The 27,516-nt window shown below is 36.7% G+C and overlaps 1 protein-coding gene across 2 annotated transcripts; it reads left to right on the top strand.

Moving 5' to 3' along the window:
* The first annotated feature begins 271 nt into the window (after nt 1-271).
* On the top strand, nt 272-27,516 carry LOC134818247 (heterogeneous nuclear ribonucleoprotein D-like). Of its 2 annotated transcripts, none has more exons than XM_063827733.1 (9): nt 272-380; nt 652-692; nt 6,423-6,501; nt 18,257-18,338; nt 18,594-18,716; nt 24,103-24,243; nt 24,393-24,519; nt 24,768-24,884; nt 25,033-27,516. In XM_063827733.1, the coding sequence occupies exons 1-9, from the start codon at nt 274-276 to the stop codon at nt 25,098-25,100; spliced, it is 885 nt and encodes a 294-aa protein (XP_063683803.1). In that variant the 5' UTR covers nt 272-273; the 3' UTR covers nt 25,101-27,516. The 2 variants fall into 2 exon arrangements, with proteins under 2 accessions (XP_063683803.1, XP_063683804.1); XM_063827734.1 differs by having other exon boundaries at nt 25,036-26,647.

Here is a 27,516-nt window from a genome sequence, read left to right as displayed (position 1 = left end):
TGAGTTATTTCGAGTGCAAAAGAACCCATACACTAATAAACACGGTTGCAACAACTAAATCTATAAAATATGCTTACATATAATAAGCTGTATTCATTTTAATACCGTTCAGTAACATGTATTAATATTTGAATCTTCCTAAAATTTAAGCATTACTTTAGTCAGTAACAGCCCTCTGTGAATATTAGCACAATTAAGACTTCACAGCTAGTAGTTAGCTAGTATAATACATCTTATCTGTGTTTCTAATTTCATCTGTGTTTCTAGGCCAGGATGTCAGAACACGAAGAAGAGAATGGAAATGTGGAGGGACTGGAGGGACACAACGAAACCTTGGTAGATAGACCTCCCACAAACTGGGTGGATTATGCGGAGGATAGGTAAATAGCTGTTATTAATCCTGTTCATAGAGCTATTGTTTATAACCGCTGTTTATGACTGCTGTTTATTTCCGTTGTTTATAATCGCTATTTAGTTTGCTGATAATTTCGCTTCGTTGAATGTTCTGTGCTGCACACTGTTGTCTATTTTTCATGCCCTCGACGGTTTTTCATTTAAAATTAGTCTACCCTACACTAGTCTTGGTCACATTACGCCTTGACTTAAATAGACATGCTAAATGCTGATTTCCTCTTATCTGTATAATTTCAGGAAAATATACGTTAGCTCTCTGAACTTTGCAACGAGGGATGGTGAGTGTTAAAAGTTGTTATAATATAATATAAATCCCAGGAATAACTACTATACACCTTTACTTCTGTATAGTAACTCGGTAACTGAATATTACTCTTTCCATTTGCCCGGTATCATAATTCTCACCTCATACAATCCAACAGTTTTATATCACTTTTTGCAGCAATGTAAATGGCGATGGTAATTATCAAGTAAAACAGTAATTCCCATTACATAAGCTGACCTCGAATCTGGTGTATTAAATCATAATATGAACAAGTCTTTAAGACTCAAGAGTGGACGGGTAGACTTTATTGAAATATTGAATTGTACAGAACATTATCGAATCTTCATATTTTCATTTGAAATAAAAAATGCGGTCATATCTGATTACCTGTTCGAATAATAACGTCCTGAGCAGATGCTAGCCCCTACTCGGCTGAGAAGCCGTTACTAAAACTACTGAGTTCGGCACCATTTACACCCTTACATACAACAGTAACCGCACACCGCATTACCCTTACATACAACAGTAACCGCACACCGCATTACCCTTACATACAACAGTAACCGCACATACCTTACATACCTTACATACCTTACATACCTTACATACCTTACATACAACAGTAACCACACACCGCATTACCCTTACATACAACAGTAACCGCACACCGCATTACCCTTACATACAACAGTAACCGCACATACCTTACATACCTTACATACCTTACATACCTTACATACCTTACATACAACAGTAACCACACACCGCATTACCCTTACATACAACAGTAACCGCACACCGCATTACCCTTCCCTCATAGTTCATCAGATCCCGGAGATATTGAGCTACAGCAATAGAGGTACAAGCGTTGTTTGACGATTTTATAACTAATTCCTCGCACGGCGTGTGGTTGTTACTGAACCAGCTGCCAGGTCGCCGTAATTACATGCTGTGATCTAGAAGGTTCAGGGGTCCAGGGGCGGAGACAATCACAGGAATGGGGGGGGGGGGGGGGGGGGGGGCAACCCCATGTCCCATTAATTCCTCAACTTTTGGTCAAATGGGCATTGCTGTTTTTAAGGCTCTGCCCTATTAAAGCCTTAAAAACGGTTAAGACGTGATTTATGATGCTCTTATCAGTAAGTACAGCTATATTTCAGCTCAATAGAGTACACGTATGGTACCAGAAATACTGGAGGAATAGTGCAGCTGCTACTCCGCCAGCTGCACTTGAATATTCTATCTTGAATATTCCAGATTTCTCGTGCTTCTCCTAGCACAAATATTTCTAATCTCAGATCAAATACCGTACGAAATGTTCTTAGTGTACTTAGTGTGATTGAGCAAGTTAAATAAAAAGTTTAACATATTTAAACGATTTCTTTAAATTAACTTATTTAATCGTTCGTCTGATTATGTATTTAAGAATGTGAAAATTCTAAACTTTCCAGAGTGCGAGTTTTCAAAATTAATGAACTGTTGAGATACATTTTTATTATATTGTAGTCTAAGTGTGAGTTAGGTGGAATTGTTTTATACACATACAATATACATAATATACACTATGAATAATATAATATTCTATATAAGTGAGTCGTGAATATTAATATTGTATTACTATTATACATGTAAGTTATAACACTTACTATTGAATGTAACACTTGCTATTGAATATATATATATATAAGTGTTCAATGAGATGGAACTTCATGGAGTTGAGATAGCTCCTAACACTTTGGTAATGTTTGTGCCTACTGTTAAGAACCTTGGATTAGTTATGGACAATCGGCTGGTATTTGATAAACAGATCGTAAATCTCAAGAAGAAATGTTTTCATACATTACGTAATATCAGAAAAATCAGATTTATACTGAGCCCCAATCAGATTAAGATCATCATTAACAGTCTAGTTTTGTCATGTTTAGATTACTGTAACGGTCTATACTTTGGTATCGGCGAGAAGCTTCTGCTCCAGTTACTTCAGAATGCTGCTGCAAAAGCTGTCACTGGTAAATATAAACATGACCATCTTGATGATGACCTGATCAAGCTTCACTGGTTAGATGTAAAGAAATGAATTGTCTTCAAAATCTTAATACTATCTCACAAGTCACTGTTAGGATTGGCTCCAACTTATCTACAAGACATGTTCAAGTACTCTCACCATATTCACTCACTGAAACTCATTGTTCCTTCTTGTAATTCAAAGTTTGGTGAGCGTAGCTTCTCTGTCCTGGCTCCAAAGATCTACAATCATCTGCCGCGCCGGTTACTATCTCTTCAGGCTCAATCTCTGGAATCTTTTAAAGCTCTTCTAAAAACGTACCTTTTTAAACTGTCCCTAGATGAACTTGAAAAACTTTATCGATAACTATCTTTGTCTTATCTGGTGTTTGATCTTTGCATAATATGTTTAAGTACCATTTTCTGGCTTTAGTATTGACGATATATTTTCAAGCAGACGTTACTTTTCTTAACTTAGTATTCATGTTATTATCTGGGATGACTAGTTTAAACACTGCTGAGTAAAGTCTTATCTTAATAGCGGTGTTATTGAATTTCAATTTATTATTATTATATTATATATTCTAACCTTATAACATAAAGTTGATATAATATATTAATGCTTTTCAAACAAAGTTACAACGAATTCTTCACATGTAGTGCATCCTGGGTCTCACCAGGTGCCATATCCCACAGGAATGGCAAAACTATTCCAGAGTTGTTCAGAAATGATAATTAATCGGAGACAAGCCCCAAGCTCCAAAGTTTCAGTGTAATACATTATATTATATTAAAGTTAACCGCAATGAATTGACAAAGCTTTCAAGGTATTTAGTCCCTCAAAGCTGAGAGAGTGGGTACACTGTGTTAACGGGTAGTGTACATTCTTTTCTCCTCTTACACCTCATGAGTGAGGTATAGTTCATGATCACCCTGCTCATCATGCTGAGGTGTCTCACATTATATTAGTCATTACATACCTTTACATACCTAACATACCTAACACATACCTAACACATACCTAACACATACCTAACACATACCTTTACATACCTTTACATACCTTTACACCCTCACATTGTGGCTAGGATTAACACTTTACACCTCCCCTAGTACCTGGTCGGTGGTGGGATATTATCGGAGATATTATTCTCGTAAGATGGGAATCATGTTAAATGAGACTGTTGCTAATCCTCTTAAATCTGGGTGAATAATGAATAAAAGGAATGCTCGTCACAGCATTCCGGGGAATATACCTCTGTAGTCTCTATAGGATTACTTAGAACATCAACAGATAATACATCTAGGTTTGCTATGCGGGGGGACTACCATTTCATGATGAGCTGTATGCGCATTGTACATCTAGAAGCGGTTAGCTGTAGATATAATGTAATGTTAAACTAAAAACATTTATCACCATGCGCATACGTTAGTTAGAAATCTGAATATGAAACTGAAACCGTTTGTGTGATCAGTTGTCGATGATTGGATAGGGCTATTGGATAGGGCTGTATTGTAACTGAAAGCAGTCAATTATAGCGTCTACACCAGACCACAGCACATTCCTGTACTCTGAAAATAAGAAAGATGAAAATCAAAATGAGTATTTGAATTGAAACTAGTTCATGGAACTGAAATATAAATGTATCGACTATCAAACTCTGCTTAGGCTTTAATTTTAAGTTATTGTCATGCTGGAACGTACGATAGAGTTTTTGTTAGTGCAGAATTCTCCCAAGTACAAGATACTGTCGAGTGTGGACTATGTTCATTATTTTACCGTTAAAATGATCGTTCCGATAAATAATTATCTGAGGCTTCCTACCACCCACTGAGTTGCTGTACATTCCTCGAATAAAATTCTCTGAAGTCACAACTTGGGTGCAGGGGTGTTAGAAATCTGAATATGAAACTGAAACCGTTTGTGTGATCAGTTGTTGATGATTGGATAGGGCTATTAGGGCTATTGGATAGGGCTATATTGTTACTGAAAGCAGTCAATTATAGCGTCTACACTCTACACTCATCATAGAATAACACGGAACATCACAACATGTACAGAGATCACTATGTAAAGTGAGACGGAACTGTGACACACTATCAGAGATTCGTGACCTTGTAACCCTGTGCTGTAACGGCTCACGTTTTGTCAGTCTGTGTCCGTGACGGTCACGTTTTGTGTCCGTGACCTGAATTATTCAGTGTTGACGACAGTCACGAATACTTCTTCAGAATACCATGCGTTACACTGCGATAAACAGGGCGAGAACTTTCCAATTTCCACATGTGTGATCGACTGGTAAATTTTATCCGATAGTGGTTCATCGTGATTCGTAGTGGTATTGTACATAATCTTGTATTCTGACATTAATTATGCCTTCCAAATATACTTTGACTAAATCTTTTAACTTAAAATGTGTTAAAAATAAAATAGACTTCACCTTATCTTTAGGATTATTAGCAGCTACTGAGGGAACACATTACATCATGTGGAGACTATTAATATTATATTATAACTATATATTACATTATAACTATATTATACGTATAGCTATATTATATTATAACTATTATTATTATATTATAACGGCCTATTCTTTAGAGCCTCTCAAAAGAGCGGGAACTTGGAAATACAAACACTTTCTCTTAATATAATGGTCTGTTGTTTTCTGACAAAAAGTACTTAAGTCCACTCCAAAACCCGAGGTTTTCAAACACTTTTGTCACATTTTCCAATTTGCCAATTTGTCACGTTTTGTCAATTTCGGAATTTAAGGGGGTTCTTGACAAAAGAAGGTTTTTGGGTGCCTCCATTTAACACGTGACATTTTCGTGCATTTGTTTGGTCGACGTTGTCGACCTATCAGAATAGAACAAAATCTATTAAATACACCACGAAGTTCTTCAACGATTCACCCCAAGATCTATTGCTGTCGGTGATAGGATCATTCAATTCTAGAGGCTTTTCTTTGATTATGCAATTGCCACTAGGTTCAATAATGTATACCTCTGAGATCGTCATCTTCTTACAGCGTTTGATGTCTGTGTGAAGGTAAAATGGTGACATCTTCTGGATCAGGCAGAGGTCGAATGTTGTACAGATAGTTGTACAGATTATAGTCGCACAGATTAATACTAAGTCCCATTACCTTATATTGATGTACAACTACTACAATTAGACGAATCATTTGCTAAAGGAGTAAAGGCGGCTAGTAACCTAATAATTCACGGGTGCTTTACAGTGAGAATAAAAAGCTTATTCCGATGAAAAGCTTTTCAGCTGTCTTCGACAACAAACAAATGTAAATCATGATCGCACAGCACACATGATACTAATATTAAATTAGTTAATCACAGGTTAACGTCTAATTACCATGCCATCAAATGATTTTTGTGCGGAATATTTATTTTTCAAAAACATTCTAGCTTAAAACCGCAACTTACTATCTAAGGAATATTCTATGAAGCTATGAACATAACATTCTAGTTCCTAGATACATTTTACATCAAATTATTATCCATTATCCATTGTTCATTGTTCATTGTTATAACAAATCATGATATTAGTCAGCCGACCAAACCTCACAGTTTGTAAATTATTGCGATATTAATTTCACATCAATTTTATAATACATGTAAACTGTCAAGTTACCAACTAAAGTACTATACTACTCAAAAAATTTTCATGAGATGACCAAACGAAATAAAATGGTTTTATTAACCTGTTGTCCTCTTGCAGGGTCCTTAAAGGCTTACTTTGAGAAGTATGGGGAAGTAGAAAAAGCGGAGGTAAAGATGGAGAGCGCTACCAGATCTAGGTAAACTTTCACTTTTACTTTCACTTTCACTACCAGATCTAGGTTAAACTTTCACTTTTACTTCTATCATCTTTCCCTTGAACATTATAAGCCTTGACGATAAAATGAGCGATCGAAAAAATCAGAATTATTCATTATTGTTTTTAAAATCTTACTCTAATTTACCGATCAATATATTGAAAGATATGATATTGCAATATTATTACCTAAACTAAAACTCAACTGGGCTCTCCTATGTCACCAAACTAGACCAATAAGCAATTTTAGCTTAGATAATTATATTTTTCTATATTTGTATAATAAGTATATTGACGTATAGTAGTGGATGGTTGAGGGGGTTTCAAGCACAGGTCACTCTCAAATCCTAAAGATAAGCAGTGGCCTTCGGCACTTGAAACCTCTTCAAACCTCCCCTGATTTATTTATTATTGATATTGTTTGATTGTGCCGTAAAAATAAATATTTGTTTTATTAAAAATATTTGTTTTATTGAATCCATTTCGCTTTGACAATTTTACATCTCCTCGAGCATGTTGAGATCAGATCAGATATTTTTTTAACTATAAAATTAAAGAATCCATTCTTTTTCTGACACATTGGACGTTTCCAGTTAGTGTCCAATTTCTATGCTGATACATAATCAATACATTCTAAAAATCTTTGTTTCATATCTTAATTTAATAAAACAAATATTTAATAAAACAAATATTTATTTTTACGGCACAATCAAACAATATCAATAATAAATAAATCAGGGGAGGCTTGAAGAGGTTTCAAGTGCCGAAGGCCACTGTTTATCTTTAGGATTTGAGAGTGACCTGTGCTTGAAACCCCCTCAACCATCCACTACGTCAATATACTTGTTATACAAATATAGAAAAATATAATAATATAAAATTACTTATTGGTTTAGTTTGGTGACATAGGAGAGCCCAGTTGAGTTTTAGTTTAGGTTTAGGTTTTAAATTATAGTTTAAAAGGTTAGCCATGTTTCATGGCAGAGAGAGATATCATGTGTGCAGAGCCGTACCGGATTTAGAATTTGAGATATAATATAAAGTAGTTACCATGTATTAGGGTCATCTCGATTTTGGAGGGATAGCAAGTGCTTTTTAAGGTTAGATTTAATAATACCTGACGAGGCTGACAAGTCTGAATTCTTGGAAGAACCCGGGATTATTATCCCATCTTTATTAGCATCACAAATTTCGAATACATAGGGGCTGAGGTCATTCCAAATTTTCGTAGAGGTGTACAAAAAGTTCTGTTGGGAGATATCTAACCTCAGTAATGGGACAATCAGACGAAGTTTTTCATTTCTAGGACAGAACTTGAAAAGATCTTTAATCGACTGGGGGACATCAAATTTAAGAATTTTGAATAGTTCCATAAATAATAAATAATAATAAAATTTGGTAGCTTAAACACAAACTCTAAGCCCAGTGGATAAACCACAAAACTTATGCTCTATTGTGTGAAACAAAGATACTAGATCAAGATAATTATCAAGGAGTGTATGCATAGGACATAAAAAGTTTTGGAACGAAGATGACATGCTTGTGAAGCGAGCTAACAGTCTAATTGCTAATAAGTTCAAAAAGATCATGACATTAGGTTGCATCCTAAACAGTTTAAGCAAATAACATAAAGTTATTATATTGTCAATTAATCGCTCATGCCATAACTTTTCTTAAACAGGTGAGTTTTTAATAATGTTTTGAACAGATCAACATCGGAACAAGTCTTAATTTCAATTGGTAGTTGGTTCCAGATTTTCGGAGCAACAGTCTGAAATGCTCTTGGGTGTGATCTTGTAGATCCGACGGGTAGGTGTAAGGAGGAAGTTCTTCTGCTACTCGAACTAACAAATGTTACTAGATCACACAGATATGCAGGAGCAACACCATTGACTGCTTTGAAAATCAGTAAGCATAACTTAAACTCAATCCTCTCCTTCACCTTGAGCCAATGAAGGGATTTGAGCTTCTCCTCGACTGAGTCTCTCTTCTTTAATCCAAAAACCAGACGGCATGCTCGGTTCTGAATGTTCTGCAGCTGCGTAATTGAGGCTTGACTACAACCGTAGTAAAGTGCATTGCAGTAGTCAAGCGATGAGATTACAATTGCTTGAGTCAGTGTTCCCATCTGTTTGGTTGTGAGGAAAGTTTTCATCTTAGCAAGGTCTCTTAGTTTCAGAAAACACGATGTTTTAAGTTGCTTGATTTGCTCACCAAAGTTTAGTTGAGAGTCGAGACGAAATCCGAGGTTCTTTGCAACAGGTGACAGCCTGACACACGTCTCAGAGTTAACAAACACGCCCCCTATGGACAGCTGCTGGAGAACAAGCGGTGTCCCAAAGACAAGAATCTCAGTTTTTCCTGCATTGAGCTGTAGATAATGTTTTTTCATCCAGTCATTAATTTCTTGGAAACATTTGGGAACATCGTTGATAAGGACGGTGGGCTCCTCGTTTGGCTTGAAACTTTTATACAGCTGATGATCGTCGGCGTAACCCTGGATGGAGAAGTTCAAATCATGTGCTGCTGAGTACAAAGAGCGAATGTAGATGTTGAACAGGACCGGACCCAGCACAGAGCCTTGTGGGACTCCAAACTTAATCACTATCTCATAAGATTCCTCATTTCCAACTTTAATCGTTTGACATCTACCTGTGAGGAAGCTGCTGAACCATTTCCAAGCTGTCCCTGTTATTCCCAACTCATTTCTGAGGATGTTCAGTAGTTTGCAGTGGTCAACTGTATCAAAAGCTGCGCTGAGATCTAGGAGAAGAACAACAGTTGCCTTGCTTTCTGTAGATGCAATGAGTAGATCGTTAACAACTCTCACAAGCAGAGTCTCGGTGCTGTGTTTTGATTTGTATCCAGACTGCTGTGGGATGTTCAGGTTGTTGTTTTCGAGATGTTCATTTAGACGCCTGAGGACTACTCTTTCTATCAACTTGCCCACAAAACTAAGATTAGATATTGGTCTGTAATTCTTGAGATTATCACTATCTAATCCCTGGCCCTTGATCAGGGGTGTGATATGAGCTAGTTTAGCGCCATCAATACTGCCAGAAGATAATGAAGCATTTACTATGTCAACTAAGACGGGTAGTAGAACCTCAAGGTTTTCTTTAAAGATGTTTGCAGGTAGAGGGTCAATTGAAGAAGACTTGATCTCAGATGCCTTGATTATCTCCTCTAGTTCTTCTAGAGTAGTTGGAGAGAACTCAGCTAGTTTTTCTCCGCAGTAAGAGGGCGTTTGATCGTCAGACTCCACATGATCAAAGTTATTTCGTATTGCCTTTATTTTCTCCTGAAAATATACGTTAAAGTTTTCGACTGTGTCCTTGAGAGACTCCGACGAAGGCAACACAATGCTTTTATCCCGATCAAGAAAGGTGTCCACAAATCTAAAAAGACTCTTAGAAGAATAGGAATGCTTTATGAATTCGACTTTGAAAAACTCATGTTTCTTCCTGTCTGAGAGTTCTGTGCACTGCTCTCTGATTGATTCATAGTGTTTCTTGTCAGTTAAAGATCCGGAGATTTTCCACTTTGTCTCGGCTTTTCTTCTTTGGCTTCTAAGTGCTTTATATTCACCATCGAACCAAGGGGCAGACTTACGTTCTTTGATTTCCTTTGTGAGGAGAGGAGCATGGTTATTCAGCACAGTTAGGCACTTAGAGTTGTATAGGCTGATGCGGCTTTCAAATGACGGCATTTCAGCTTGTGATAGACCCTCAGGATCCATTACAGTAACCAATTCCTCAGCAAGATTATCCGCAAAACAATTTTTGTCAATTTCTTTGACATTTCTGAATGTGATAACTTTTTTCTTGTTGAGATTGCTTGCAACTGTTTTTGTGAGGCTAAAAGTAACCGGGAAATGGTCACAGTTTGGGAACATTTCCGAGGTGTGCGAGTCTACTGTGACACTCTTTGGATTGACTATCTGATGGGAGGAGATTACAACATCCAGAATATGTCCTTTGTTGTGAGTTGGATCTCTCACGTATTGATGCAGTCCATAGCTGGCCAATACTTCAGTCAGTTTGGCCGTGTTTCTTGATTTATGATCATCCAAATGAATATTAAGATCACCACAGATTAAAAACTTCTTGTATTTCATGAATATGTTCCCAATAAACTCATCCAAATCTTCAAAAAATACATCAGTCAATGACCCTGGTCGGTAAACACAAGCACAGAGGACAGTATCACCCGATGAGTCTCGAAATTTGCCTAAAACTGCTTCAAACGTATCTCCACACTTATCAAACACAGGAGTAAGGTTCAAATCACTTGAATTGTAAATAATTCCAACTCCTCCGCCTCTGCATTTAGCGGAGTCTTTCCTGATGTAGTGAATCAAGTTATAGCCGTAAGACTTGATGGTAGCAGTAACATCATTCTTCATGCTGGTGAGCCAAGTCTCAGTGACAAAAAGGACAGAGATTCCTTGGTCGATTATAGATTCCATGATTGGTTGAATCTTATTATTGAGAGATCTCACATTCCAGCAACAGCCAAGAATCTCCGCCGGAGAGGATTTCAGACCACTGCTTACAAGTTTTTTGAACTGTAGTAATTGATAGTTTTGCGGAGATGCTGCTGTTCAGCAACATAAGCTGGACATGTCCTATCAAATGCCGTGTGTGTGTTTCTTTCATCCCGATACTTGCCCTTAGAGCAGTTAATGCAGCATGAAATACGACTATTAGTTTTCTTTTCTGGACAATCTTCTGACGTATGATTCTTGGAACAATAACCACAAATAGCTTTTTCTGATTCGCACTCCGACCTGTAGTGTCCAAAACCTTGGCAGTTGTTGCATCGTTTTACATGAAATTGATCATAAACTTTGCAACTAAACGAACTGATGTATAGCCGATCTCCCTGTTGTTCTATGATTTTCCTGATATTGTTACTAACTCGTATAGTAGCTTGATGCTTGCTGCTGTTTTTGATCTGAGGTTTAACTTTTAGTACAGAAAATGTTTCACCCTGGGATTTTAATGCCTTAATGTTGGGGTGAGCTTGAAGGAGCAGGTCTTCTAGATCTTCTTCAGAATAATTATCAGCAAGGTTAGCAACAGAGATTGTGGGCAAACGTTCTGGTGGCTGGTGCGTTTTCATTTCTGGAAGTTGCTGGGATACTTTCTTGACAAGATTTTCCCTGTCAGCCGTTGTCGGACACACAACCACAATGTCCCCGTTCTTGTTGACATACCGTTTGTCAGCATGAATGGCGTTGTCTTTGATGATTTTGTCAACTTCTTCTTGGTGATCTTTTGCTTGATTTTCTGGTGTTTTGCTGGACATGATTAATACAGAGCGATATGAAGGGGCAACTGGTGCTGGAGATGGAGGAGAAGAAATTTCAGTTTTGTCCGGAGATGTTTTCATATTCACAACTTTCATAAGTAAACCCTTCATGTCCTCCATAGATTGGGTCAGATTATCTACTCGCCTGTCAATCAGGTCGACTTTACTTTCGGCACTGACTGCGGAGTTCTGTTCAGAGTGTGTCTTGCAGACATTACACACAAACGTAAAAGTCCCAAATCTGGAACTGTTAACACCCTTGGTTGCGTTTCTGTCGGAGTATGCTTTGAAGAAAGTGCGAGGACAGATTACAGCATTATTGATCCTATCTTTATCAGCATCTCGACAAACAGCATGAAATGACGATTTACACAAAAAGCAGGTAAGAGCAGTGTCATTAGCTTGAACATCATTACAGGTGTTACAAGTGCCGTCTTTGATGTAGGCAAACTGGTATTGAAGAATGTTACCTTGTCGCTGTTGAGTACTTTCAGAGGATGTGGATGAGTTCAGGGTAGGTGTGAAACGTTGCGGGGATAACATATCTTTGCTAACATTCCTGTCATTCTTTGGCGTATCATCCTGTAACGAGATTGAGGACCTGTTACCCTCATCATCAAAACCACCTTCTCCGATCATTGCGCACTTCTTTTACAAAGTGAAACAGTGCAGATCAGCAGAGTCAGTAGAGAATCAAAATTGAGTTCGGGGTCCTCAAATTATTTGTTATATAGTAGTGTTGAAAGTATTAAAACAATTGAAAGTATTAAAAAAATGTATGGTACATGTGCAGATTCTCCAGGTTCATAATTTTCTGCTCAGTGAATAGCGGTTTAGTGTGTTCAAGACAGTAGTTCTTGCTAGCCATATGTTCGTTATAAGTTCTTGAACGTGCACAGGTTAAATAGTATTCTTTATGATCAAAATTGGGAATGTTACCAAATAGCAGTCTTATACATCGTTTTTGAATTGCAAAGATTTTATTCAGCTTATGTTTAGGGATACCACCCCAGCAACTTATACAATAGCTAAGATGTGACATAAAAAGAGCATTGTATAGTTTCAAATATTCAGATTTGGGAATGAATTTGCAAATTCTCTTAATCGATACAATACTGGAGTTCAGCTTTAAAGATAAATGATTAAGATGTGGTTCCCAGCTTAGCTGTTCGTCTATTATCACCACAAGAAACTTTGTACATTGAACTTTTTCTAGCTTTTTGCCATCTATTAAAATCGTTAGATTCCTGTTAAAGGGCCGTGTTCTGGCACAGGTCTGTGTTGCTCTTGACAAACCTGGCTGAATTACCTCTTGGCTCTTAACGAAGTTTCAGTAAAATTTCTGCGGCACATTGTTACAATTTCTGTGGCACATTGTTACAATGTTAGAGCTGTATCAATAATAATTGTTCCATTGAAACAAAACACGACCTCATTTTGTTACACTCACGAACTATAAGGAACATATTATGATATTAGCTGGGAACTTGCTGTGTTTACATTAGTCGAAATGAAACACAGGATTTACTACACCGCTGCTATGCGGCAGAGATATTGTATAAGATAATAATAGTAATAAATTGAAGTTTAAGAACACCACTATTAAGGTAAACTTATACTCAGCAGCGTTTAATCTAGTCATCCCAGAAACTATCATGATAAAAGTTAGTACTGCTATCATATACTTGAAAATATATCGTTCATACTAAAATCAGAGAGTGAAGCTTAAAATTAAAGAACTAACACTATATGTAGGCCAAAATCAGTGATTGATAAAGTTTTTCAAGTTCATACTGAGACAATTTGAACTTTTGAATAAGAAAGTTTTTAGAAATGCTTTAAAGGATTCCAGGAATTCAGCTGATATGATGGTAGTAGGCAGACGGTTGTAAATCTTAGGAGCCACCACTGAGAAGCTTCGCTCACCAAACTTACTAGAGTTAAACGATGGAACCATAAGTTTTAATGTGTGACCGTGATGAGTGTACCGAAACATGTCTTGAATATACGTTGGAGCGAGCCCTAATAAATAATAATGACTTGTGAGACAGCAGTAATATTTTGAAAACAATCCTTTTCTTTACATCCAGCCAGTGAAGATTAGTCAGGTCGTCTTCCAGATGGTAAACTAAATATATTACACAATACGGTTCTCATGCCATGCTTGAATGGTTAGTCTTGATTACTACATCTTATTAACGAGACTGATTAGTGATTCAAGAGACTGATGATGCTGAAACCCCTATCGTGATACTAATGGAGATTGGCTGGTAATACCTTAATACAATATTTGTTCTGCAGAAAAATGTACCATCAGGACTGCATAATAGATAGGGTGATTTAGGGAGGAAATAGGGAGTATTGCGTACTGAGTAGATACTCTACAATATTGTAGTTCTTCCGGAGTCCGGAACCCCCTCAAAAATTTGGTCACAGGCCCTAGTTTATTGACAGCATCAAAAATACAGTTATTTATGATTGGCAACATATAATATGATCATTAAATTTTAATATTGAGTTGTCTAGAAAGTTTTTGGCAAGAGTCCAGATTGATAACATGTATCCAATTTTTATGGGAAATGACCGGCTAACAGCGGTCGTTTTATCTCCAAATAAAGCCTCGCGAATTGGAACATTTCACTTCTAGATTTACTCAAAGTGTAGTTTCGGTACAAAAACACACACGCCTTGAACTTGGCCAGTCAAGTTATTCAATATTGGATGCATAATATGATGTTGCTATAACTGCAAACGTGTAAAATTGTACATCAGATTGTATAGTTTACAGTGTCCAGTGAAGATCTAACCCAGCAAAAATCGAACTAAGATCTGGACGGCACTTAGCAGCTGGTTTTCAGAATTTTATAATTATTAAACGTGGCAACGTTGTAATTACATCATGCAACTTCTTCTACACTTCCTAACAAAAATGTGACGTATTTTTGGAATTTCTTGTAATCTTTTCCGTGGAATCGGAAGTTTCCTGGTATCTGTACGTGTACTATTGCTCAGTGGTATGTTCAACTCGCTCTCCGTTTTACTGAACTATACACTATAATAGAATGGAACTTTAATAATGCGATCATAGCTGTTGCCAATTATATATGAGAAAATGATAATCAATTCATTTTACACATTTTATGTCTTGACACACACTATTATATATATGTTCAAAACTTACTGCAACAAAGCCTACGCTCCTTATTGTAGATACAATATGTTAAAATATAATATGTTAAAATATAATATGTTAACATATTATATTTTAGATTTCCCTTAGCCACTAGCTTCAAGTTCTCACCAAGTTAAGTTTAATATTAATTGCATAAGTTAAGTTTAAGTATACATAATATCAAGTTTCTAGATCGCTCCAGCTGGCACATGAGACTAAACCAACCTTTTACAGTAGCTACTTAGCGAGTTAGTGAGGTGAGAACTACTAGTTATATACTTAGTGAGGTGTTAGGACCGGCTCCAACCTTTACCACGGTATAGTGTAAACTATATAGTATATATTATGTATTTATCTAAGTAGATATATTTGGTTGGTCTGATTGGTTGGATGGTTGTAGAAGCCGTCCCCAATCTCATATCGGAAAATTATCCCAACTAAAATCTGACAAGTTGAAAAATACCATACTTGGCACCGTTATTGTCTGGTTTCTTTAAGTTTGCAGAAATGGTGATACCTCTACCAAATCACCAGACTGGAGGCTGGAGAGGTTTTTTAGATCGCGATCAATCTTTGTGTTCTTGTTACATGTAACTTATTTGTTTTAAAGAAGTGAGCTTCAAGTTATTTGATATTTACTTCTGCCAAAAAATGATCCAACGAAATAACGTCGATTGATAAATTTCCCTTTTTAAACGACAGTCGTTGAACTGAAGAGGTATGCATTAATCAACATCAGCTTTATGAATGCTGCAGACTGCAGAGTCTACGACTACAGGATTGTATCTTGTAACATCGAATTCTGTTATCAACCATTATATAATCGCATCACCGTCCACCTTATATTTTCACGCCCACCACCACTATCAGTTCTCAACTCCACACGGATATGGTAACTTGGTTACATCCTGATGTTTCCTTTCTTAACCACTTATGACTCAGTTCGTGAAGATGGGCCCGAAGAATTAATCACGATGGACCTGATGATTTAATCTTACCGGTAGATCGCTGCACCTGACCATCACACTATAATACAAGACATCGGAACAATTTCGTAACGCACAAAAACATGGTACACGAAGTTTTTCTATGAATACAAGTCTTAGGGCTATGGGTAGAAGTGGGTGAGGATACCCAACAATGTTATGAAAAGGTGGTAACATTATATGTGCACGGTGGTGAAGTTATTTATGGTATACAGCTGCTGCAACTAAAATCTTATTGTAATGTTGGGGAGGACCTAGTCCCCACATGTTTCTAGAGTCCAGCTTACGTGTTCCTAAGTTGTCATATGGTGGATTCGTGTAGTGTTATTGAGTCTCATGATTTTATAGAGTTATAGTTCTTTTATTCAAATTTATGATTGTTTCTGAATAGACTCAGTGAAGACAGATTCTAATGGAAATAAATAGCTGAATAACGTATCGACATTTCTACGTCATACTCATATTGTGAAATAGTATTAATTCAATTATAACGATCAATATGTACATTAAAAATTTGACGACGAAATTTATTTCAAACAAAATATATAACTGTAAAATAGTTATCCACTGTAAAACAGTGGATTTTACAGTTTTATATTTGAGAGCTGTTGCTTTGCAGATGGCATACTGTACTTACTGGTTCGAGGATTCCGTCGTCAAAATTTGAAAATTCGAATATTTTAGACCACGCCCATTCAATATTAAAACACCTATATTGTTTTCTCTTAACATACTGAACGCCTTATTTTTTCAGAGACGGTAGATTGTTAAATGTTGCATATGATCTGAAAATATGAGGCAAAACGGATTAGAAATGACAAAGTTATCAAGCATTTTCTGTATCTCGTTAACAAAATTGACTGGGTGATTATGTAACACCGTGACACGACACCTTAATTGGGCACCCTTAACAATTCCCATAATGTTTAACGGGGTGGTTGACGGGGTCACCTAATCACGTGATTAGGTATTTAACCATTCACCTGATCACACGTAATGAATAAACTCGTTATGCTTCATATCTCGGTCATCTGAGAAGCTAAAGTTCTAATTTTTTCAGGACAAACGTAATTCGAATGGCCAAACACAATTCAATAAAATTCAGCTCGATCCGACTATCCAAACTATCAAGGGGGGGGGGGGCCAAGTGGATATTTGTAGATATTTGGATAATGTCATCCACTTTTTTCGTGAATTATCCATTACAATAATCTACAAATATCTACATTTATCTACAAAAAATGTATATCTCAAATATGTGCCCAGAAATTCTACTGAATTTTTGGAGATAAATGTATAAATTTGTAGAATTTGTAGAATTTTCGTGAATTATGCATTGACAATAATCTACAAATATCTAAATTTATCTACAAAAAATGTAATCTCAAATATGTGCCCAGAAATTCTACTGAATTTTTGGAGATAAATGTATAAATTTGTAGAATGTCATCCACTTTTTTCGTGGATTATCCATCCTACATTAATCTACAAATATCTACAAATATCCACTTGGCTCCCCCCCCCCCCTATCAAATAAATGCAAAAATGAACTTTCATTTGAAACAAATGAACTCGAATATTCTTCGATTTGACAAATTCCTCGAACCAGTGATGGTAGTAAGTCATACCAGAAAGAATTATTTCAATTGGGCACTCAGTGACTGAGCTATTAAGGCCAACGTATGCCCACTGACTTTTGGCCCACCCTGTAAATTAGTATAATATATGTACCTAAGGAGACATATTTATGAGGGTACCCGGTACAAATTGATGGCGGGCGGAATAATTGAATGGTGGTCTGAAAATATGGGATTTTTCCCGGAAATCCCCAAATGTAGTTACAATTATATATGTCTCCTGAGGAACAACTAATAGTTGATTAAACACTATTCGCTGTATAGTTGAAGTATACAGTGAATAGTGTTTAATCATGTTCGTTTATGTTCTCTCCTGACGAATTATAAAACTCACCATCAGTTGATAGTGAGCTGTCCACTTAAAATCAGTCAACTACCACTTTATTTGATGTATTCTTGGAAATATTGGGCACTTTAAGATTTATTATTAAAGGAGACTACTTAAGGACTTTAGGAGATTGTACTATAAGTTCATACAGTATCAATCAAGCAAAATATTTGAGTAAACTGTACAAGGATAATATAACATTGTCTGGGAATCATCAAAAATACAGTTATCTATAATTGTACAATCGTTTGATACGATTTATTAAATAGAACATTAATAATAGCAAGTTTTCAAATTTTCAGAGGGTTTGGGTTTGTGGTGTTCATGGAACCGGAGGTACTGGACACTATACTAGAACAGAAACACTCCCTTGACGGTCGAGAGGTTAGTTCACTGTTATTTTTAAACTCACGGAGCCTAAGAGAAGTTATTTTGAGGATTCCGGCTGGTGATATTTTTTAAATGCGTTTTATTTAATAGTTTAATACTCTAATTTGACGGTTTATTAGACATTATATTCCGTGGTAAAAATGTGAATTTTAATTTTAAACCCTGGCCCTGGACGGGCTAGAAAGTTTGATTTCCGATCTGGGATCGGATTATTTTACCCACCATCTGATCTTATCGTTTTATCTTCAGATTGAAGTGAAAAGAGCGATAACGATGAAGGAGAAGTTCTCTACTAACAAGCTCTTTGTGGGAGGCCTGCCTCCCAAACTGCCAAACGAGGATGTGGTGGACTTTTTCAAGAGTTTCGGCGAGGTTTGTTGTTTTGTAATGTGGTTTCTGTTTTACTAGTAGTACGCTAATATTTGTCTGTTCTTATTCGTTTATTTCAGTTTGTCACGCTGTCTTGTTGAAAACCGCAAATTATTTTTAATATACAGAGGGGCGGGGCCAATATATCTTGGGTCTTACAACATAGTGATGTTTCATATTTGATCTCTTACTTTTCAGATGGTATACTGTAACTACTCATTCGAGGATTCCGTCGTCAAAATTTTAAAAGTAGATTTTCATAGACCACACCCAATCTTACCTTTCAAAAGTATCTTCCTTCTCGGTACTTCTGCACAAAACATTGAATCGTTTATAATCGTGTTTGCGGAAATGCTAAAAAGTCCATTTGAAATTGAACATGTTTCAATAGGTCATTGAATCAGGAATATGATCTGAAAAGGTGACGCGAAACGGATTTAAAATGACTTTATCGAGCAATTTGTTTATCTCGTTAGCAAAATCGATCGATTGGGTAATCATCTGATAGCGTGCTACGACACCGTTATGAGTAATTGGGCTTGCTTTCCGCACGATTTCCATAGTGTGGATCTGCATGATATGCAATATTCCCAGTTTCAACCGAACCACACGATCCCACGTAATACAATAAAAGATAAACTGTTTAAATGTCTCGCCGTCTCGGTCATCCGAGTAGTTACTAGTTAGAGCCCCCATTTTGTGGACAAGTGTATTTTATAATACCAAACACAATGCGTTACAATGTTGTATGTAACTATATTACAGATCATAGTATTATTAGTCATGTTAAAAGTATTATTTCTGTTTTTATCTGTTTGCTTTTATATCTCTTTAGAGTCTTAGGCAATCATATCAGTGTAATCTCGTAAGATACAGAGTTATATCTCTCTCTCTCCCTCTCTCTCTCTCTCTCTCTCTCTCTCTCTCTCTCTCTCTCTCTCTCTCTCTCTCTCTCTCTCTCTCTCTCTCTCTCTCTCTCTCTCTCTCTCTCTCTCTCTCTCTCTCTCTCTCTCTCTCTCTCTCTCTCTCTCTCTCTCTCTCTCTCTCTCTCTCTCTCTCTCTTTTTCTCGCTTTCTGTAATAGTTTGATGGTACGGTTATATGGATAATAGGTTTAAGGCTTAATTTAATACTGGGAAATATTTGATATAATCTCGAGATCTAACCATGATCTGATGAGTTTTGAATCAATAAATGGTGCTTTTAATGTGCTGCAGGATGCTTCTTATGTGATTCCTGTTCTTTTGGTGCCCGGGCAACCTAACTAATGCCAAAATTTACATTATAATTGTATTTATATATAGAACAACGGTCAACGAAATGCAATCAATCGCAAAAAAAAAGAAAGCCCAATTCTCAGAAAAACAACATTTTCTTTTAAACACCATAATTGGAACTCTACCTATATTCAAGCTCATAAGTAGTAAGTACCAATATAATATCACAAACACAATTCCAATACCAATTCCAATACCAATTCTAATTGTAATTGTAATCGTAAATTTTTCATTTTAATTCTAAACCTAAATCTAACCTATCAGATAAACATGTTTCATAAAGCTTGTACGTCATAACATGTCAACTGTTAGTGGTATATTTATAAATAACATTTAAAATTCAAGTTAAAAGAATTTCTTATTTCAACAAAATGTGTCTTCAGCTTGCTATTTGAGGTTCTGCGTAGTATTTGAGCAAACTGAAAATTGACGTATAAGTGATACGAAAATGTATATCAGCAGGAGCTTGCAACAAAGCGTGATAATCGTCTTCAGCTTGTTATTTTAGGTTAAATGTGTAAATCATTTGAGCAAATTGACGTCAAAAGAGCTGAGAGACGTGATTATATATTCTGTAGCCAGTTTGTGACTCTGGTAGTGGTGGTGAACTTATTTTGTGTGTTAAGAGAGCTACCAGTTCTGTTAGATCATGTAGATTGCAGTACACGTATTATAACTGTGCAGTTGTTCACTGTGAACAGATCAGAACAGCATCGTAATAGAATTGTTGCACAATCTCACTCCCTCGGTAATGGTAATGGGTTTTTCAATAATATTACGATAGATTCTGCAGCAGAGTGGGCAGTGAGTGGTGGCCTGTATTATTCAAGGGCGTGGTCTTTCTCTGGAGCCCTATTATTATGTTGCAGAATCAATTCTGTGGTAGTGGATATTATTCTCTCTCTCTCTCTCTCTCTCTCTCTCTCTCTCTCTCTCTCTCTCTCTCTCTCTCTCTCTCTCTCTCTCTCTCTCTCTCTCTCTCTCTCTCTCTCTCTCTCTCTCTCTCTCTCTCTCTCTCTCTCTCTCTCTCTCTCTCTCTCTCTCTCTCTCTCTCTCTCTCTCTCTCTCTCTCTCTCTCTCTCTCTCTCTCTCTCTCTCTCTCTCTCGTCTTGCAGGCTTCAGTAATGATGTAATCTGTAATATGTGGACTAAAGTGGTATGGGACTGACTTTGCTGTTTAACTGCGATCTCCAACTTTATTAATAATTTGATACAGCTCGCAAACCATGAACCATTTATAATTCTCTTTACCATTTATTATGTAGACTAGACTTAGTTAATAGATCATATCAACGTTGATTGTTGTAAATTGTACATTAAAATGTAGCATAACCACTGTTGTGGCCAGTATACAAATTACCTGTGGTACAAATTACCTGAAATGTTGACACAGCGGCGATGGGATCCGGTGTTTTGCAAGAAATTGTGCTGTAAAATATCAAATCTTATCAATGTATGAACCTTTTGACGTCTAAATTGGAAATATTATCATACATTCATCGTGTTAAGTGTCCATTATATATAATATAATGGAACCGCAGCAAAAAATAATATTCTACCAGGCCGGCAGACATATTGTGGTGATGGCAATAATGTCCCAAAACTGTTCTTTTCTAATTATAATAATTAGATTTAATGTTTAATACTCCATACTTACTGGAACCTATCGACCCTCCCCTTCTTATCTGACGAAGCAAAAAAAGATTACCAACATGACGAAACAATTCCTAGAAATATATTTGTGGAGAGTGTTAAATAATTTGTAATACCGAGAAATGGCGTAATTTTAAAACGTTTTAAATATAGGTATGATTCGGCATATGTTTCGATAAAAATTTCTAATGGGAAAATATTGACGACAATTTTAACCAGAACTAGTTAATCGTCAACCTGGACAATTATGTGGTTTTAAAAGACCGTGGTTCAATAAAATCAGGTGCATTGACTTTTTGGCGAACTTTGTAAATATAAGGACGAATATAAGTTGAGCACTAAGTCAGACTTTGCTCTGACTCTGGCTACTATTGAGCTTATAATGAAGGAATTAATACGCTCTTTAGTTTAGAAAATACCTGAACGATGGTTACAAGCAGTAGTTTATTTCGGTATATCTCATTAAATACATTTAACGATCGGATTCTTCCTCCAGCACAAGTACTAGCAAAACTTAACACCCTATTCCAGGGTGTCAACATGCCAAAAACAGATATCACCGTGAAACTGTTGTTTTGTTTACAAATGGGTCCACTTTCCACAATACACAGGTGGAACCCTACTGTAGTGTACAGATACTACTAACTACATGTGCATACCACGGAACTAATGATCCATTACCTGTACAAAGAGGGGACACTTAATATGTAGATGTAATAGCGAAGAAAGTTGGAACAGTGCCAAGTTGTTAATACCACCCTTGCCCCTGGCCCGTTATGGGGATAATTTTCAACACAGCGAATAAGTGACTTAATGGACGGGCAGATACCGCGGGAGGGATTAAAGTTACACACGGCCCCTTTGGCCTGGGATATATCCAAATTACACAGCAACTTTGTAATGATATATGCATTTTGGCTGAAGTCCAAATGACTGCGGAGATCTTGCTACATGCCACTACTGCACAGTGCTCTCTCTCTCTCTCGCTCTCTCTCTCTCTCTCTATTTCGAGATGATGTCGCTCCTTGTAACTGTTACTCTGTGCGGTGCGAGAAAACTTTAGGAAACATATTATTCTACTGTAATAATTAGTCGGTCAATGTCCGTGTGAGCGTGTGTGTGGAAGTGTGATATTGAGATTTGTGTGTGTATAATGTAAATATATGTGTATTTTGCTACTCGATATCCGTAAGTGTTGCAAATATGTGGGCGGCTAGAACTGACGCGCCGAACGGCAAATTCTTAGATTAGCTGCGCGCAAAAACACGTGTATTATTATTACACTAGCTATGCAAGCTAGATATACCGAGACTGTTCAATGCTGTACTGGGAGTTTCTTCTCGACCAAATAGAAGTAGAATAATTAGAATTTGGAACTATTCACGTGGACTTACTTTTGAAATTAACCTAGATCGAGTCTATTCTATAATGCGATTTCCTTCTCAACCAAAATATATATGTAGAACCATTGGAACTGTGGACTTATTTTTGCCACCGAATCCAGATTCCAGACTGAATTTTCTCAGTTGTAAAGAAGGCCAATTTTTCCGCCAACTATAGGTCATTATTTAGTGCCGGAGGAGACGATGTTTTCAACAAAAAAAACCTGCATCCCTACATACATGAGTTAACTCGGCGAACAAAAAAAACGTAGAAGAGTAGTAAAGCCGAGAAGTTCCCTTTTACTTGTACTAGCTTGATGCACTATCAATAAAATTAAGCTGAAATATCTTCAGTGGTTATCGTTGATTTTGATAGCTTTATCCCGTATAGTATAGTATCCAGTATAATGGTTGATAGCATGATTTAATCAGAGTGAGTTCCCCAAAGGATATGTTTTAGTTAAGATGGTGTGCTCTCAGCGCAAAGCAATCTGCATCTTGCAAAATCATGCCTAAACATGGAAGTTATTGCACGATTCAAATTTAGAGGTATTTAAGATCGCAAAGTAATTAGCTATTTTTGGAAGGAGCGACTCCTTGAGAGATCATTATCATATTATATACTGCAGTAACTTCCATTACCAGCCCCGCCCGGCCGCCCTGCGCACTAGAGGAAGACTTTTTGATTAGGATTCCTTTGTAAGTTAGGTGAATGCTGATTACAGGGGCCGGGAAGACATACCATTGCAAACTACACTATTTGAATTATATTACTGTAACATGCACTTGGCACTTATGTTAATGACCGAGAAGATTAATATATGGGGTAACCGCATAGAATGTAGAATTGGGTGACGAGGACAACAAGATATCACGTACTATATTGAGTTAGTCAATGCTGGAGGAATGTACAGATATAATTAACATTCTATTGAGGTGGCACCAAGAAGACTAAAACTAAGTGTAAAGTGCCTTCTTTGTGTTGACATAACAGTGTGTGCTATTTAACCAACTACCCTAACTTTGTTCCAACTTCCAGCTCATTCTGTAAGAAGAAACTAACAGCATGAACCATCAGGTCCAAGACGTTGAATGGGTTGTGGACAGAGTAACTGGAAACAGGAAAGGGTTCTGTTTTGTCATCTTCACCGATCCCGGATCTGTGGAAGAGGTTACTGACGGCAAGATCCCTCCTCAGTCTCAAAAACATGAAATTAAGGTAAAATTTTTTAAATTTATTTTTTTAAAGAATCATAACATTTTGTAGTGGCAAGATGTTTGGTCACGATTGAGTTTATTTCATAAGTTCTGAGTCGATGATACTTATAATTTCAATTCATTACAAAATGATAACATGCCACTGAGCAGGGGTACACTGTGGAATGCAAGAAGAAGTTCCCTGATAACCACCCAGTCCAGAAGAAGATTAAACGTATCCAGCAGCAGAAAAAGGAACGGGCTATGGCGCATGATTACATGGGCCAGGATTACATGGGTACGGTACTGATAACTTTTATTGAACATTTTAATGTTTGGTAAAACTTTCAAGAAAACTAGATAAACTGATAAAGTTAAAGTTTTAACTTCGTCTAGTTTTCTACATTAAACATTAAAATGTTTTAGCTTTGAGGTTGAGTGCTGCAATAATTCAAGCTAGTTTCTGATTTACTATTGTTTATTTATTATATTATATTATTTAATTATTATGCTTGTTTAAAATATATTACCCACTTTACCACACAGCTTATGGATATGATTACTACAATGGACAGTACTACGATGGACAGTACTTTGGTTACGGATACCCTTCTTACGGGTACAGCTATCCTGGCAATGGCAACTATCCTGAGAGCAGATATGGTATGATGGAACGTTACTTTTTATCAATAATATCAATAATCTGGGATGATAGATTCCATCCTGAATTGAATATGAATATTTGAAATTCCTCCCGAAGCATGAATTTCAATCAAATTCATTACTAGGAATTTATAACATTCCTTTTTAGTAGCAACACCGAACAAGACCTCGTACGCTCAGACCCCCTATCGTATCAGCCCCTCCGTCTCCAACTAATCCTCGTCAAGATGTCAAACCACGTGACATGACGTCACACCACGTGACATGACGTCACACACCTTTTCAAATTGGCCTTCGTTTCTACATCAGCAATACTGAATCTACAATATATTAATTAGTATGTTATTCTTACTAGCGATCGCCCCAGCCTCTTGTCGACCTGGTCCGGAAATCGTCGTGTAATGGATTCTAGACCAGTGTCTAGGCGGCAATCATCTGAGGCTGTAATTAGAAAAGTTGAAATTTGTCGACTTATTCGATTCTTAAGTGGGCATAAAACTTTACCATAGGTATCCGGATTAAACGGTGGGCCAGAATTAGCTTTACTTCGACTGATCCAGACTTCTGCTACTGGCTAAGCAGGAGAACTGCTCGATCTGCACGAGTACATGAAGTTAATTTTGGTCCAATCTGTTGAACGATAATGGGATTCTTTAGCCAGATGTATCGTTTGTACTCGAATTGTTTATTTCCCCTATATATTGGAAAATATTGTTTGAATATATTCGACAATATCTTGTCGACTAAAATTAAGGAGCTGATAACAATCTTATAATTGAAAAGCTTTATTAATGAAGGGTATCGGAAACATTGCGATTAGGCTAATTGAAAGCCAATTAGGCTAATTAAAGGCCGTTATTAGAGAAGTGGAGATTATGGTAGGTTGTGCTGATATGTCACTAAGATGTTATCCACTCGGCTTTCTCTCTCTCTCTCTCTCTGTTTAGTAGTGATTTGACGTTCCTTGATATATTCCGTCATGAATTTTGATATCTTGAGAGTATGCGTTCCTTCAACAGAGCTTAGTTCTTTAAAAAGAGGTAAATCACTTCGTTACCGTAATTAAGTATTTTAGTATTACGATGTTTCTTGTATTAACTATTATTGTTTACAGTATATATTGTATCGGCACATGTGACTTCCTGCTTCTTACTGATATTATTGTTTTTAGGAGGGCTGTGTTGTGTATGTTAAACGTTATTTTTTCGATAGTTGACCGTTCATAAATACTGAGAAACATCCCTTTCGATGTCGAGAATAAATAAAAGAAAAGGGCTGCCCAAAATTAACTCTGTACTGTGGGAAATAGGCGGTTCTTGTTTTGTCCGGATAAGGATGAGTTAATTTTGGGGCACCCAGAAAAATTTCAGAATATTTTACAGAACGGTCAGCTTTGATTAATTAGTGTGATGCTCAGGGTCGCTTTTATAATCCGTTTCTATTTATTGGTCACAAACAGGACAAGAGTGCCCTGGAGAGCAGGGAAAGAAAAATAGGAGTATCGTGTTGTTGTGCTGCATTCTGCATTCTGTGGGAAATTTTGGTGGGATTTTCAGTTGATTGTTAAAGGTTTCAAGAGTTGAGTCTGAGAAAATTCCCCTCAATGCGGTCTGTGGTAGGGCTGTTATTCAGTGCGTTATGATATTGTTGTTAGGATGAGATCTTGATCATATTCGTATGATTTTGATGACAATATAATATACATCATAGTGCCTGACCTCTTTTTTCTTCTTCTAATTCTATAAGATTTTTACCAGATCGTTAAAAAGAAAGTTGATCTACCGATTTCGAGGACTGTTTTCTAAAATAGTGTGCACAGTACCAGATTGTAAAGTTTAATGATTACAAAAAATCGTAAAAAGTTTTGAAAGGGTCACATATTAAAGTAGGGCTAACCAATTGTATTAGATAGGCAGAAAGAGGCTATTTGCTCAAGAAAGGGCATTTAGATTCCCCGCTACCATAACTTTTCATCGTACGTGTTTATCGTTTACTGGAATGTGTTTTCCTCCAGCTTTTTCACTAGATAGGCCGAAATTGATGTAACATCGTGATTTTTGTTCTTGAACAAAAATCAAGTACCGTGCTCTACCATCTACGTACTTAATCGATGTAGCGTTAATTTTGGCCCTATGATATGAGTTTTTGAGGTGATGATGGTAGTGGACCCTCTATATATGGTTTATTATTGTACCAAGTGTTATGTGGTAAATTGAGTGCACACGCTACCATGTAGCAACTAGATTTGCACACCAGGCCTAGCTCGGATTTTTCTAGATTTGGGTAGGCGTCTCATGGGATGTTTTGACACGTGCGGTTTTGTGCTCGTGCGAGTTCATGCTGCACGTGCAGATCGCGCGTGTCATCACCTGACCTGTTGTCGCGTGTAAAGACGGACTTGTCGTGCCTACTCGAGGATAGTTTTATCCACAATAATTATTGCAGGATTTGTATCTCTTGTCTTTAAATGTAGTGTGGTATATCATTAAACTTAATTTTAAAGTAAAGGATGGATATTATTAATAGAATATAGCTATCCGTGTAGATTGTTGTATAACGTTGATATAGTTAGAGACTGATTTAAACTTTACCAAGTATTATGGGGATATTGAAATTTTGGAGATCTCTGTTG

Source organism: Bolinopsis microptera, chromosome 7, assembly GCF_026151205.1.
Source record: "Bolinopsis microptera isolate Bmic1 chromosome 7, MBARI_Bmic_1.0, whole genome shotgun sequence".
NCBI lineage: Eukaryota > Metazoa > Ctenophora > Tentaculata > Lobata > Bolinopsidae > Bolinopsis > Bolinopsis microptera.
This window is presented reverse-complemented; position numbering and strand designations above follow the sequence as displayed.